General features: G+C 43.7%; 1 protein-coding gene across 2 annotated transcripts in view; it reads right to left on the reverse strand.

Moving 5' to 3' along the window:
* CHD1L (chromodomain helicase DNA binding protein 1 like) overlaps window positions 1–15,839 on the reverse strand; it is a 392,592-nt gene that overhangs the window by 323,325 nt on the left and 53,428 nt on the right. For both annotated transcript variants that reach the window (XM_086934085.1, XM_086934086.1), the window contains exons 5-6: window positions 13,275–13,309; window positions 12,638–12,719 (exon numbers count right to left, since the gene is read on the reverse strand). In XM_086934085.1, coding sequence (XP_086790211.1) covers window positions 12,638–12,719; window positions 13,275–13,309 — 117 coding nt within the window. The remainder of the gene's footprint in view (window positions 1–12,637; window positions 12,720–13,274; window positions 13,310–15,839) is intronic.

The raw sequence follows: 15,839 nt of genomic DNA on the forward strand, positions 1-15,839 counted from the left end.
CTAGTAAGATCGCAGGGGATGGAGGTGGTATCATACGCCGACGACACCCAGATCATGGTCTCACTCGCTCAGTCCTCTGTCATAACATCTGCCTCTACCTTCAGGTCCTGTATGCAACATGTTGCAGATTGGATGGTTACCAACTTCCTGAAACTAAATGGCGACAAGACTGAGGTCCTGGTCTTTGGGAAGGACCAAGACATCTGGTCGAGTGAGTGGTGGCCCTCGTCTCTTGGCATCTGCCCCACTCCCTCTCAATCTGCCAGAAATCTGGGTGTAGTGTTCGATACTTCACTCTCGATGTCCTTACAGGTGAATCGGACTGTTTCGACCTGCTGGGGCGTGATCAGGACGCTCAACAGAATTCGCAGCTATCTGTCTCTTCAAGCACGCAAGCAGATTGCAGTCGCCCTTGTTGGTTCCAGGCTAGATTACTGCAACTCTCTCTACATGGAATCCAACAAGGGCCTCATACATCGACTGCAAATCGTGCAGAATGCTGCTGCACGTTTTGTCCTGGATCTTCCCAGGGCCTCTTCTGCTACTGCTGCGAGGAGAGACCTTCATTGGCTGCCTATTCAGCACAGAATTTATTTCAAAATTCTGTGTCTGACCTATAGAGCACTCGAGGATGGACCTAAAGGCGCTATCAGCTCCCTGCTTACCCGTTACCATCCCACAAGGTGTTTGCGCTCTTCGGGACTATTCCAACTTGTTGTCCCTCGCTTTAAGCTCACCAGATGGGGAGCCAGGGCCTTCTCCGTCGTTGCTCCACAGCTTTGGAACATCTTGCCGATGGAGATGAAGACCTTACCCTATTTAGCGCTGTTCAAAAAGGCCCTTAAAACGTGGTGCTTCTCGAGAGCTTACACAGGTTGAGCTGCAGGGTCTTTGTTATGAGCTGGATTTGGAATTAGGCGCCTTGACGCCCATTGGGCTATGTTTGCGCACGATAAGATCCCTTTTATTATTATTCTTAAACGCCAACGTCTTTCTACCGTCGTGTGGCAGAAATCTGGCCGCACGAAGAATGAGAACCCATCACAACCTTGTTTACCATTAGGCCTTGCTGAATCAAAAATAGCCTGTCGCAAATTAAAGTTTCCTAAAAAGATCAAGATCGCCCTGGGTTTGTCCCCTTCTTTCATACTCTTTTTGACCTTGAAAGGGGTGCGATGAACTCTCTGCAGCTCAATGGACCAATTCCAGCTCTCTAACTCGGGAAATGCCTGTTCGAAGAGCTTTATGATAAATGCCCTGATGACGGACCCTTCTGATCCCCCCGGGATTCCCAAAACCCTCAGGTTGTTTCTACGGAGCCTGTTCTCCATCTCCTCGAGCTTCCATTGGATGTCAACAACCTGGGAGCTTTGTGCGTTAACCTTGGCCACCGCCACCTCCACCTCTGCTTCTGTTGAGACAATCCTGTCCTCCAAATTTGAGACTCTGTCCCCGGTGTTGATGCAGGCCTTAGACAGCTTCCTAACACCGCCCCTCATTTTCCTCATAGCTGCTTGTGATTTGCGATTTTCTTGGTGTGTCTCTTCCCTATGGGCTATGATCTCCTGATGGATTGTTTCTAATAGAGACATCTGTGCTCTCTCAATACCCGGGCTGCCCTGTAGGGATAATGAGGCAGAGTGGTCCCAACTCGACTCGCATCGGTTGTCTTTCTGGTCCTTCGCCGCAGCTGCTGATGCTTTCAGTCAGTTGCTGGGTGCTCCATCTCTGGTTCACTCTCAGAGTCCCCCAGGGAGCTGCAGTCACCATCTCCCTCCTCCTCAGACCATTCCAAGCCATCAGAGGCTGAGAAAAAGGCTTCACTTTGAGCCCCCTCCCCTGCTCCGATTCCAGTGACTTCGCCCACCTCTCCCTGCTCCGATAGAGCAAGCTCTTCCTTTCCGCCAGCTTCAATAACATCTGTGGGACTCTGAGCTTGTGCCTGTGCCGGTTTTAGAGGGTCCGACGTTGCCCCTGCTGTCACTCCTTGATCTACAACGGAGTCGCCGGGCCCCCTCCTTCCTTTGGCCCCTTAAGCGCCTCCACTTTGCCCTGTGTCACCACTTCAGCTTGGGTAACAACGTTTTACAAATTGATAGTCCTGCGGGCACTGCACGCATCCTGGCGTACCTGTGGTGCCTCAGTCTCAACCACAATCAGTTCTATCGATACAGGCATACCCCCTGCTGCCTCCGCCACCTTCTCCTTACTGGCTTTTGTGAGCATCTCGGCTATTGAAACTGTAGCCTGCCGGGTCCGGTCAGAGGCTGCTGTTTCTCATTAGGATTATCCGGCGTCTGCGCTCCTGCCGCCTTAGTAGCGCCATTTTCTCGAAGATTTTTCTTCTTTGAGGCTGCTTTGGAGTTTTGGTTTAGTTTCGGAGCCATTGTCAAATTAAAAGCTCCACTTCCCTTCCGCCGCCTGCACGAGCACCCAAACGACTTCCAGCTCGGGCGTTCTGACCTGGACTCTGAATTTTGCCGCTGCAGCGGTCTCCGTACCAGGCTCCGCCCACCAAAGGGGCGGTGGCGTTTGAAGCCAGGAGAGAGAGCCGGCAGCCAGTCCTCGCAACACATGAGCTGCCGATCCGCGACAGGACAGCGCGGCCAGCATGCCTCCACGACCCCCCCAACCACTGCTCCACTTCCAGACCCACGGCAAACAGTAAGTCGGCGTTCGGCTAATGCTGAAAGTCCATTTTCGCTCCTTCGATTAGCAGCCTCACCGCAGCACCGTTACAACCACAGCTAAGCGGCCGCCATCTTGCCTCCCCACTTGCTCCACACTGGCACCCCTAAAGGGAATCCAACAAGGCGCAGCACATCTCATCATGGGCTGAAGAAATATGATCACATCACCCCATCCTGATGGAAGTCCACTGCCTTTCCTTGCCAGCCCACATCACCTTCAAAGACAGCTCCATTGTTTGCAAAGCTATCCCAACCAGCACTCCAGCACATTTTACAGAAAACTTCACCATGTCTGTTGTTTCTTGACACACCCACAGTCAGGACACTGTCAGACTTAAAAGAATAAAAAAAGAAAAAACAAGGCAGCAGGCCTTTTCCACCGGATCACCTAGGATAGGGATCAACATCCCCAAGGAATCAGGACAGCTCCAATGCAATTTAGGAAAGAGTTGAAGATGCACCTCTTTAAAGAACACTACATCACAATGCATGAACAGTTCACAAACTAGCTACTTCTCCTACTACTTGTTTATTTAGTGCTTGCCTTTGATCCTATATAGCGTTCCACTGCCTTTTGGCTAGGTTCGTGCTATAGAAATACAACATGCCTACATTTTTCAAGCGATCAGGGAAGTAGTTTCTCCTTGATTTGTTTGCAATAATCTTTTTCCAATGAGTTTTCAAAGGACACATTTTAACAGCAGCATCCCTATCAGCAACTAAAGCAGCATCTTTTACAGGTGGCTGTAAGGGTCAACTGACTTTTTTTAACATCCCATCTTTTACATCTCTGGCATGATGACAACGCAATAATTTTTTGACATCAGCCCATTTAGGATTATAACACTGGAAGACAGTTTGTAACTCTTCTTGACATTGTTATGGATTATCCCTTATTTTGAAGAACTTCCAGGTAGTACTCAAAAGGTTAGATGGGAACCACAGAACCTGAATTGTGACTCAACCTCTTTGCCCATGTCCAATATCTACTTGTAAGAGTTAAAGGGCACTCGGCTGGACATGTGAATAGTCAGTTGGATAGTTACTGCCCCATCAGTAGATGTAAGAGCTCATCTTTCTGCTAAAGGCACACATTTCAGATCTCTCGCCCTTGTCCTGTAGTCTCTCTCAGATTATTCAGAGAAATAGCCGGACTGCATGCCTAACTGCTCTGAACCAATGTTTTGTACTAGTGTGGTAATGTGAGGTCGTTGCAAGTGTGGTATGCGTGGCCTTGCTGCAGCCTCTCCTTTCACTCCTATTGCAAAGCTATTAGTGATGCTTTTGCTCACTGCACTCGCCTGCCCAGTCTCTGCTTGTGCCCCTCGAACTTGCAGTTTGGTTTAAGATGCACTTTTCCCAGGTGCCGCTTATGGTTAACTCCATGTTATAAAGTAAGGGTTGACCCAATGGTACTGGGACCTGGGTATTCAATGTTGTGTATAAAGTGGTCCCAGTCGAAGCAATATTAGAAATGCACAATCCCAATTTACGTGCAATAAGTATATTTTGAAAAAACTTTTAGGACAAGTTATTCTGAGGGATGCTATTTAATACACATCCTCAAATGCAGATCAGTTGTCAGAGCAATCAACAAGACAAGAACAATAATAAACATTTACTCTTATTGCCCAAGAGGAGGGGCGTGGGAAAGGAAGGACAGGTGAGGGGAGGGACCGTGATCAGGATAGTGTGAGAATTAGATAAGTTTCAAAGTAAATAACAAGTGGTCTTATATACATTTGAAATTCAGTACCATATTGAAATATGTACATTGTCATTCAAATATTTATACATTTGATGTTCCTATCGCAATAGCACAATAACACAGCCACTTAATGTTCTGTTGTTAATGGGTGGGAACAAAGGAAAGGTGTGTTGACGTTTCGACCCCAAAAGGTGTAGGCTGAATCCTGCCCTACTGCGGGGTCTTCTTCAGGACAAGTGGGGGTGGAATACCGTGGTGGTGGAGGGCACCTAAGAATTAAAACAAACTATTCAGTTTGGGAAGATCAAATGTTATTCCTAATGTATGCAGTATCAGTCACACCATATTACCTAAAAAACCACACCTGGGTCGTGTGGCACCATCTACAGTATATGATGGGCCGGAAGGCTCCAGTCAAGGAAGAAATAAGTTTTTTCAAAATATACTTATTGCATGTAAATTGTGATTGTGCATTTCTAATATTGCTTCGACTGGGACCACTTTTTGGTTAACTCCAGGCATCTCCTGTTCATATGGGAAAATTCTGAATATCTAAGATATCTTTCTCCTCATACACTGCTTCACAAAAACGATTAAGCATTTAGGCAAATAAATAAGACGGAGGTCGAGCATTAGAGGCACTAGCCGTAAGTTTGTGCATTAGGCGACTGATTTGGTATCTCCGTGTCTAATGGCTCTCTTTCGATCCCTACCTCTGAGAATACGGACTATGCGTCATTGCTTGCGTGTCTCAATTTAGAAAGGCCAACCATAGCTGGACTGTTCTTAGTTTATTTTAGTCTCTTTATAAAATTATTCACATGTTCAATATTAAAGGTGACTTCTTGTGCAAATTACTTTTTTACCATCATTGTTAAAGCATTTTAACCAAATCTCGGTATACCTGCACATGCCCTTACCATACTGGAACTACGTAATAGATGTGGTAGTCCCTTCGGGTGGGTCTTTTTCAGTTTTTAATCTCTGGCCCCTATTCTCCTGCCTGTAAAGCCATTCACAACCATAAACAAACTATGCTAGTCTGCAGCTTCGTGCAGCAGCTCCTTCTGTGTAGGGGGTTGGTTAGAAGAGTAGGAAGAGAAAGGGAGGGTATGACATCTCTTTTAGCCATCAATTACAGAGGAAGGGGTTGGAAAGTTTACTGACACTTCTTTGCCTTCGAGCATTCTTTGGTCACAGCATTTTGGAGCTCGCTGAGGTTGCTGGGGTAGCTGAAACAGTGTACTCATTCCAACAGCATTCATCCACTAGGGTCTGCCCTAGGATATTAGACAACACTTCCCTCTAACCTTTAGCTCTTACCCTTACAACATATGTATTATTTCGACTTCTAGCTTCCAAAAATCAGAAATCCTCCCTATTCCTACCTTAAACGCTAGATCAATCTCCTACAGAGAGTAAACACAAGCAAACCATATTTGAACAGTTAGAAATGCGCTGAAAACTGTCTAATCTGATCAGCAGACATTTCTCATTCATAAAAAAAGTTAATTGAACAAATATTTGGCCCAGCATCCCCAGCTTTTGGAACTAGTGAATACCTTTGCCGGGAAGATTAACAAATTCTACAATCCAGAAGATTTTGAAAATGTTTCTAGACTCTAGAAGCGTCAGCAATAGGTATCAATCAAAACACTAGTCATAAATTTGATTAGGAAGAAGCAATACCAAAAAATTATCTCTGGACAGCATCAGTGAGAGAACATTTGAAGTGCTATCAAAATACCAAAAAGAGGATGCAAAAGGCCAGACACCAAGCAGGGCTAGGTCTAAGGAAACAGACAAGGCTTGATCTCCCTTCGTAAGTTATTAGGTCTCTGAATGTATCTGTGTAAGGAACTCCATGTACATGCATAAGTAGAATATTCCTTGTGGCGCCCGCTTTCCATTCGTGACAACACTATACCATGACTGTCTAGATGCTTAGTTGGGAAGCTTGGTGCCGCTACCAAAGCCTGCTCATGTAGGAAATTTCTACTATACTTCCACTCAGCACCACACTGAACCCACTCGAGCACTAGGCGCAGTTACTGATGTTCTCTTCTATATTGCTACATACTTTGAGCAAATGTTACCGCCTCAATTTCCCTAATCTTAGGGTAGGCAGGTCAATGGGGATGGGATTTCCAGTCCACCTGGTTAAATATGAACCGATTTTGGGTGCTCAGGACAAGTCTTGTAGAGTGCTGATCTAGATATCTTCAACCTCTACTCCTTTTTGGAGGTTGCATAGCACCTAACTGAAGACTCTTCTTTGAAGACCGCACTTATTGCTACACCTCCGTCCCCAAGTTCTTGACCAATTTACTATTTAGTAACATGCACTTGTGCCTCCTCGCTATAAAAACCAGGGCTCTTCCTTTTAGGTGTTCGATCCATACTGGTTTCCCTTATGCTACACTCCACCTCTATGGCTCTTTCTGCAGACTCAGTCCATCACTGCTTGCTCAATGACACAGGGTTTGGCTCTTGTGGTCATTATTTCATATTTGGCGTCTACTGGACTGTTATTTAATTTGGCTGGATCCGGATAGTCATTGATGGAGATCAGTATATGATGTTTCATCCTGTTATTGACAGTTTTAGGAAATCCGATTTCGCCATTACTAGAGATGTTCATGGTAAATATGACAAACACTGTTTGGCGTGTTCTCCTGCCACGTGCATTCGGGCAAAGGTGATCTGTTACTTAGTGACAGAAAAAGTAGAACATGCACATGAAAACAATATATGGTTGAATTATGTTTCCATACAGCCCTCTATTGACATCTGCAACCAATAGGTAGGTACCTCAATTTGGGACTTCATTTTGAATGGTTTTAGAAATTTTGCAAATTCACTGCACTCTTTTAATCATCTAGGGGCACCACAAATGCATCGACTCTCCACACGTCTGGTACACTCACACACAGCAAAAATAGGGGAAGGCAGTTGTGGGCCAAGCCTAGGCACATATGTTTTTTAAGGGCAAATGGCGAAAATTACTGTGTATTTGATTTTAAAAATCCCGAAAATAAGAAATGTTGAGCATGTTCTCCCAGACATCCAGTCAGAGTGAGGAGATCTAGCTTAGGCCTTTGAATTCCTTATGGATGTACTGAATTAGAAAATATATAATTTTCAATACTTTCTCTGTAGTCCTGAGCTTGATATTTGCCATCAAATGAAAAGTGCACCATTAATAGTGATTTTGTCACAAGCTAGTTATATGCAAGATTCCACATAATTGACCACATCACCTAGAAGAACCCACGTCTATTTGATATTTCCAGACTCAGGACATTTACTTGGCTAGAGCTCCTGGATTTATGTTTATATGTTTGAGAACTGCAACAAAATATTGCAAAACTGTTAAAAGATATGAAAATGCCATGTTTTTCATTACAACTTCAGGGCAAGATGAGACACTACAGTGGGGGTGCACGAATAAATAGCTCTAAATTTCCTAAAAAAGACATTAGTTTGGATGGATGCACAAGAAGAGCAACCTAAGAGCAATTTCTTTACTAAAAAAAAAGCTCTTCCAAAGGGGAGCGCAAACATCCTGGCAGCAGGAAAAAACATGCAATTTATATACTATAATTTTGACCATATTTTTTTCAACATAAGTAATTCATACCAGAATTGCATCCTTTTTTCCAACATCCTGGGGATTCTATACGTACTCAGGGTTTGTGGATTCCTCTAGTGGGGACTGAGGAAATAGGCAAAATATAGGTACAATTTGAGTTTTGGGGGAAAAAATTGGAAAAAAGTGCTCCTGATAAAAGTGTCTGGTATTTTTTTCCTAAAAAAAGAATATCAACAAACGGATTGCTGTGCTACAGTCACCATTTTCCTATCTTTCAGGAACATACAGAGTTGAACAAAAAAAAAAACAATTTATTTTGCAGTTTTGAGATTTTTTAAAGAGGTAGCTCATTCTTCCATATTTTTTGGTCTCAGCCTACTTCTAGTTTGTGGTGGAAACCAGTGTTGAACCCATGGGTGATCCAGGAAAGCTATACATGTCTGAAAACTAGACAAACTTCCAAAATCAGTAAGGGCTGATATGTGTGGATCCCTCCAGGTTTACCCAAATAACCTAACTGTTGAAATAAAGAAATGTTTCAAATGGGCAAGAAAAAACAGCCATTTGTGACAACGTTTTCATTTGTAATTTTTGTCCTGATGACGATTAACAAAAGCAATATACCATTACTTCCGCTAGCCCCTTATGGTTACGGGGTTATATAGGATTTGTAGGTTCTCCAAGAACCCAGGGTATCCAGAGCCAACAACAGAGTTGCACCATACTATGATTTTCACTATGTACTGAGTATGGATCAATTCATATAGTGAAATACTTCGGGCTGGATTCCTATGTCGGACAGACCGGATTCCGTCCGACATCGGTCAAGAAATGGAACCGAAAGACCTCTTGAGGTCTGTTCCAGACCTCAAGTAGGTTGCAACTGAACCTTGTTCCGTCGCAATCCTATACTTAACAATGGGAACATGCATTCTGAATGGAATGCATGCTCGCATCGTTAAGTGCAGAGGTCCAATTCATCCCTGCACCCCAAGGCGCCTGCCACCGAGTGCAGGGCTCAACAGGGGGGCACCACCGGTGCCCCATAGCCTGCCATTCGGCGGCCTCGCATCCATGGGGCCCTGCCTGGGCCCCCAACGACATGTCCCAATGCCTTTCTGTGTAGGAAAGACTGGCGCAGAAAGGCAGTGGGAAACTGCCATCGTACTCCCTCAGCTGGAAAGCCATCTGAAAACAGAGACGGGTTCCTTTTCGACCAAGCCGATCGGAATGTCTCGGTTGGAAAGGAATCCAAACGAGGAAGTCCAATGCAGTTAGGATGGTTCCGACCGAGGGTCGGAGGCCTTCCTAACCACATCTGAATCAAGCCCTTAGAGTGAAAAACGAATGTCAAGAAAACCTATGTATTTCTGAAATGGGTACAAGATATGGAGTTTAGGAGCAGTGGTTACTTTTACATCTCTGAATTTGTAGGTTTGTGTACTAGCATATGGTTTAGAGGGTCTTTCCAAAATTTCCACTCTCTTAAACAGTGGCTTACATTTGGAAGGCACAAATGCAGCGAAATCGAATAATAACTAATGTTCTACTGTTTCATGCTCCTACATGTCTTCCGATAAAAATGGTACCTCACTAGTGTGGGTAAGTCTAGTGCCAGTGACAGGAAACCGCCCAAAACGCAACATGGACGCATCACATTTTTCCACTCAAAAGTGAATATGTTTTCCCAATGCACATTTTTGAAAACTAGACACCCAGGGGAATCCTAGGTAGGGTGACCTGCATTACTCTCACTGTTTTGTTTTTACCCAGAACCATTGCAAACCTTAAACTTTGACTAAAAACAAATTTTACTCATATTTCTGTGAGGGAAAGTTCTGGATTCTTTGGGAAGCCACATACTTCCTTCCACACAGCATTCCCCCAAGTCTTCTGATAAAAACAGTATCTCACTTGTGTGGGTAGGCATAGTGCCCGCCACAGGAAATGGCACAAAACACAAAATGGATACATCAGTTTTTCCACTCAAAAGTGACTCTTATTTTCCAAAGTGGGTAACTGTGGGTTTTGGGCCCTAACGCAGCCAGCACCTAGGGAAACCTAGAAAGCTTACACATTCTTGAAAACTAGATACCTGAGGGAATCCTGGGCGGGGTGACTTACATAGATCCCGCCAGGTCTTTTTACCCAGAGTTCCTTGCACACCTCAAACTTTGAATAAAACACACATTTTCTCCCTCACATTTCAGTGGCTCTCACTACGTAATTTTACCCAGAAGCACTTGCAAAAGTCAGACTTTGGTAAACAACACACATTTTTCTCACATTTCTGTGACAGAAAGTTCTGGAATCTGAGGAGAGCCACACCTATCCTATCACCCGGAGTTCCAACAAGTCTCCTTATGAAAACAGTACCCCACTTGTGTGGGTGGGCCAAGAGACCACGACACAAAAGGCTCTAAAGCGCTAAATTGATAGATAAGCAGTAGGGGTAGATACATTGTATGGGGTGGTGCTGTGGCACCACCCATGCAAATCTGCGAAACTCAAGACATTTTTTAAAACACAAGTGGTGTATCATTTTTGTCGGCCCAAGTGAGGCAACACTTGGTGGTAGGAATTTTATGGATTACGAAGTTGCCATCACAGTAATGTAAGGAAAATGTGTGATTTCAGGTTAAGTTGTTTGAGGTTTGCAGAGCTTTGTGTATAAGATATCATCATGGGATCCATGCAAGGCACACAATCCTGGAATCCCCTGGTTGTCTAGTTTTCAAAAATGTCTCTGGTTGGTAGGTTTCCAAGGGTGGGAGACGAGCACTGCCCTAAATCCCACAGCTACCTCTATTGCTGATCTCTCCTAATAGCGCTTTAGGGTATTTTGTGTCAAAGTCTCTTGGCCCACCCACCCTCGTGAGGTACCATTGTTATCATGAGACTTGAGGGAATGTTGTGTGGTAGGAAATTAGTGTCTACCCAAAGATTCCAGTAGTTTTCCCTCAGAGAAATGTGAGGAAATTGTGTGTGTGTTTTAATCAAAGTTTGAGGTTTAAAGGGCACAATGGGCTAGAAAATGGTGTGTAATCCAGTTGAAGCACACCTCCCTGGACTCCCCCAGATGTCTAGTTTCCAGAACTGTCTGTCTGCTAGGATGAATACTGTATCGACTTCCCAGGAATGGCAGAAAGTCTATTGGACCCCATTGTGGAGGGAGAGCATGGCCATTTGCCCATGAGGGGTCTCTCCCTCGAAATAAATCTTACATGAATACAGTTCCTGGTGTCTTATGGGCTTTCTGCCCTCAGGTGCCAGACTGGAGGTAATCGACCCCATCCACCCCCAGGGGAGCAGAAAGGCTACCTGCTTTGTTTTAGGGTGGGAGCATGGCCATGACCACAGGGGGCAGCCCCCAGCCCTATATTTCTTTCTTTTTCTTTTACATTAACTGGCATCCCGGGGAGGACAGAAAGACTGATGCCCAATATGGATGGGGGCATGGCAAAGGCCATGGTGGGCAGCCCTAACCCCTAAATTTAAAAACAATGTTTTGCCTGGTGTCTAATGGGCTTTTTGCCTGCCCGGGGTGGGGGAGATTGGGGGTAATTGCCTCCATCCACCACCAGGAGTTATAAAAGACTATTGGGTATGCCGCTGTTGGGCAACCCCCACCCCTATATATAAAAACACCACATTTCCCTGGTGTCTAGTGGACTTTCTGCCCCATCCAGGGTGGTCAGAAAGACATATATTCAAATATGCTGGGGAGCACAGGCCCTTGCATAATGGGCCGCTCCCCCATCCTTGGTGTCTATTGGGTGTTTCCATGCTTGGAGATAACTCTTTTATTTTCCCCAAGCAGGTATCCACTAGAAAAGGTAGCATTGGTAAGGGGAGATCATACCCTTACCAATAATACCTCTCCCATCCAAATCAGTGATTGTGGGGCTGAGATATGTCCCCCCGAGCACTGATGCAGTGAAAGTAAAATGAGCTAATTGTACTTTCACTTTACTGTAATGGTATCAGTGCGTCCTGCATGCTGATCATCATTACAGTAAGGGGGGGAAAAAGACTCAGGCTGCTCGGGAAGCTCTTCCCGACAAGTTCAAGCTTAAAATGAAATAAAGGAATCCCTCAGGTGCAGTGCAGAGAGGCCTTTATTTACCTCCCAAGTGTCAGCCAATGGCTGACACAGGCACTGGGGGAGGTAGTGCGGGTGTCGGCAATTGGCGGACACCTGCACTAAAGGGGTTAAGGGTTTTCAGTGTTATCCTGTGGTAGGGGTAGCACAGAAGTACCAATTTTATCTTCATCAAGTTGTTTCAAATTCCATCTTGGTCACTAGATATATGCAAAATTGTTTCTTTAAAATATTTACATCTACAGTGTTTTTGTGTAATAAGTTGCAATATGTATGCATAATGATAGTACATAGTCAGTGTATTCATACATAACTCAAAAATTTCTGTTTTGTGTCTAGAATGCACAGATTAGATATATGAGATTGGAGGTCATTTATAAGAATAAAGTCATACTTTCCTCGAGGAAGTAAATGTGACATTGTATAAATATTAGACTGAATAATAAAGTTAGCAAATGATCTTACCACAAGTAGATTTTTCATAAATCGAAATAATTGTGCAGCTTTAAAAGACAGTTGCACTTTAAAATCAATTACTTCCATACCTCTGAGAGAGTCTTGTGGAGCAAAGAATTCACATTTTTCAGTCTGTGTGCTTCATCCACAACCAGAGCACACCAATCAAACCTAATAACAGAGAAGGGCACTCATTAAAGGGGTAAAGTTTGAGAAGAGCATAAAACCTCCTAATGCCCATTAGCTAGGCATTTAGAGATGGCTTCTTACAGGATTGTTTTCTTCATTTGTACACTAAAAATCTACCCTAAATTATCATGTGTTATTATAAGTATAATTACTATTTATAAGGATTACTGAAAAATTGAGAGGGGCAGTGGTCAACACCCAGCACTTCATTTGCAGTAAATGTTTTGAGTTGACCGTTTTCAAATTTAACTGTTCAATAACCTGCCTACCAAACAAGCACTGTTAAAACCAATATGTCTTATCTTTGCTACTGGGGACCCAAATAATGGCTCTGCCAATAGGTTTTTTGGCCACAGATCCTGCTACGGGATGGAGGGTTTGAACGATAGAGAGGGGCAGGCAGAGAGCCGAGTAAGGGGAGATGAGGAACAGTTAAGCGATCACCAACATTCCACAAAATACAGAACTGCATTGCCAATGACAAAGTGTAATCCTAATGAGGTTTTGGCTTCATGAGTATTTCCAAAAAGAACTCACCTATTCTGTAAAAATCCAGAATCTTTCATACAAATCTGCAAACAAGTTAAAATGAGTTACAGAACTTCAATTATCATTTACTAAATAAACAAAGCACAGATCATAAAATCAGTGAAGTTAACAATATTTCAATTTGAAAAATTGAACTTGTACAAGGCATTAAGCAAGCTTTTCCTATTTCTCTAAGGTGAGGTATTCAATTCCTCAACCTCAGAAAGATGTAAAGCTGGATTGTCTTTGATGAGAGTCAATCCTGTGACACGAAAGTTGTCCGCAAATGCCTGCGGGAAGAGTTGAACTCAGGAACCCGCCTTGTACAACAAATCTAAGACACTACTTTCTTAGGCCAGACTAACAATGGGACCTTTTCGGTGAACTGTTCAGCCTGTTAAACCCACGGTCAAAGGGGTTTATTTTCCATCCAGCCGTTTGCAAAACAAACTGAAATGTTAATAATTCCTTTCCCTTGCATCCCACTTTAACAAGCAGAGTTTTCCCATTTGTTTTACTGACATTATTACTGAACTTTTTCACATTTATGCAAGTGCAAACCAACACCAAGTAGACAAAATCAAACTCAAGATTAGAAAGTGACCAAAAAGAAAGAGAAATGTAAAGTAAATGTTTGAATTTTAGAACATAGGTTCTGACCTATTTCAAAACAATCCTATGAAGTGATTTTATCATTACTATGACAACAGCATCTCTAGCTTCTGTATCATGTACCCCATCTAAAGAGTAAAACAAATGTATCATAGTTCATTCACTCTTGTTGCTTATCCATAACATGAAGCAATACAAACGTGTGACATTAAGATGTATTACCCCCAACAATTATGACATCTGCCACAACTGCCATAAAACAGTGAGTGTTTGTCCAAGTCTTGTAGACATTACTCAAACCTTTTTCTTCACACAATCTTATTTTTACAGACATGTCATTTCAACTCATCCTTGAATTATACTTTAGTGTTCCAAAACCTACTCACACTCATGGAGCAAAGACTTTATTTTTTTGAGTTACATGTGTGTACATATAACAGAGGACTGCAAAAAGAAAGTTGAATACAATATAAAGTAGAGACAAATGAGTATTAGTAAAACACTGCAAGTGAGAAAGCCAAGTAACAGATATAAAAAATGTATTTTACATTATGTCTGTTACTAACAGTAGGCCTTTAAAACGTACATAGCAAATTAATGTACATTAGTTTCTCTCTCTGTAAAACAGAAAATAATTTTTCAAATGATGGTCTTGCTAGTCTCTATATCTTTTTTGTAGCTGGCAAGATGTAACTTTTCAAGGCTGGGTGGCAGAAGTGAAACTTTTCATGGTCTAGTCTATGAAGTGTTCTTTTCCATGATATTGTACAAGAAGAATATTGTGACGATGTGCAGTAGAATGGATTAGGGTAATGTATTTTAAAGTCGATATAGTGCTTCTTGTGAAAAAATGTAATTAATAATGAATGTTTGTGTAGAGATGCAGGGTAGATTTAGTCAAAAAATAGACATGTCCATAACTTGCTCCCTCCGCTTCTTTGGCTGAAATCAGACGTAGCGGCCTGGTGTGGATTACCGTTGTCTCTGGTCGGGAGGGCAGCCCTATTCAAGTTGATGTCCCTGCCCAGATTTCTGTACGCCCTTCAAAACACACTCGACCCGTACCCGCCAACTATTTCCGCGAGATAGAATGCCTTCAGAGGTGTCTGCTATGGGGCGGGCGCCCCCGCATCGCCTTAGCAAAGTTAACACTGCCCTGGTATGATGGGGACATTGCACTGCCGGACATCAAACGCTATTATTGGGCTTCCCAATTGAGTGCAATTAACCATGCCATGTACGGCCCTGCGTCAAACCCAGCATTCGAAATGGATAAATGGCAGCTCCCGGGAGGGAATTACAACAGGGCGCTATACTCCAAATCGACTGGCAGGACATTAACGGGGCCCACCGGAGTTGCGGTGAGGATCTGGCATAGTGCGAATGTAGCTATGGGTTGGTCGGACATATTGACCCGAGCGACTCCGCTCTATGTTACTGAGAAACTAGGCATCTTATGGACTACCAAGGGCATCGAGAAGTGGGACCTCATTGGCATCAGTAAAGTTGGGGATCTCTGGGTCAAGGACAGGATAAAGACCTTCGATGAACTGAAAATTGAATACGCGCTAAATGATAGGGAGTATTTCCGTTACATGCAGATCCGGCACGCAATTGGCTCGGTCTTCCCGACCAGAACCTTAATCCCGGAATCTTCTCCTCTTGAAGATAGAGTGCTTGATGGACACGTCCCGGATAGCACCATTTCCCTAATATATAAAAAAACTCATTAATGATCGAACAGATCTCCTTTTACAACTTCGGGAGGCTTGGACCGGCGATGGGTTGGAGCTGGATGATGAAGATTGGCGGGCTGCGATATCCTCTCCTAAGGAGGTCGCGATTCCGGCCCGTCTTCGACTGGTGCAATTAAAGATCTAACATTGTATCTACATGACAGGCCCCCGGCTGTTACGTATGGGTTACTCTGTGGATGGGTTGTGAAAGCGTGGGTGTGGTATG

The sequence above is a fragment of the Lissotriton vulgaris genome, chromosome 8 (assembly GCF_964263255.1).
Source record: "Lissotriton vulgaris chromosome 8, aLisVul1.2, whole genome shotgun sequence".
Lineage (NCBI taxonomy): Eukaryota > Metazoa > Chordata > Amphibia > Caudata > Salamandridae > Lissotriton > Lissotriton vulgaris.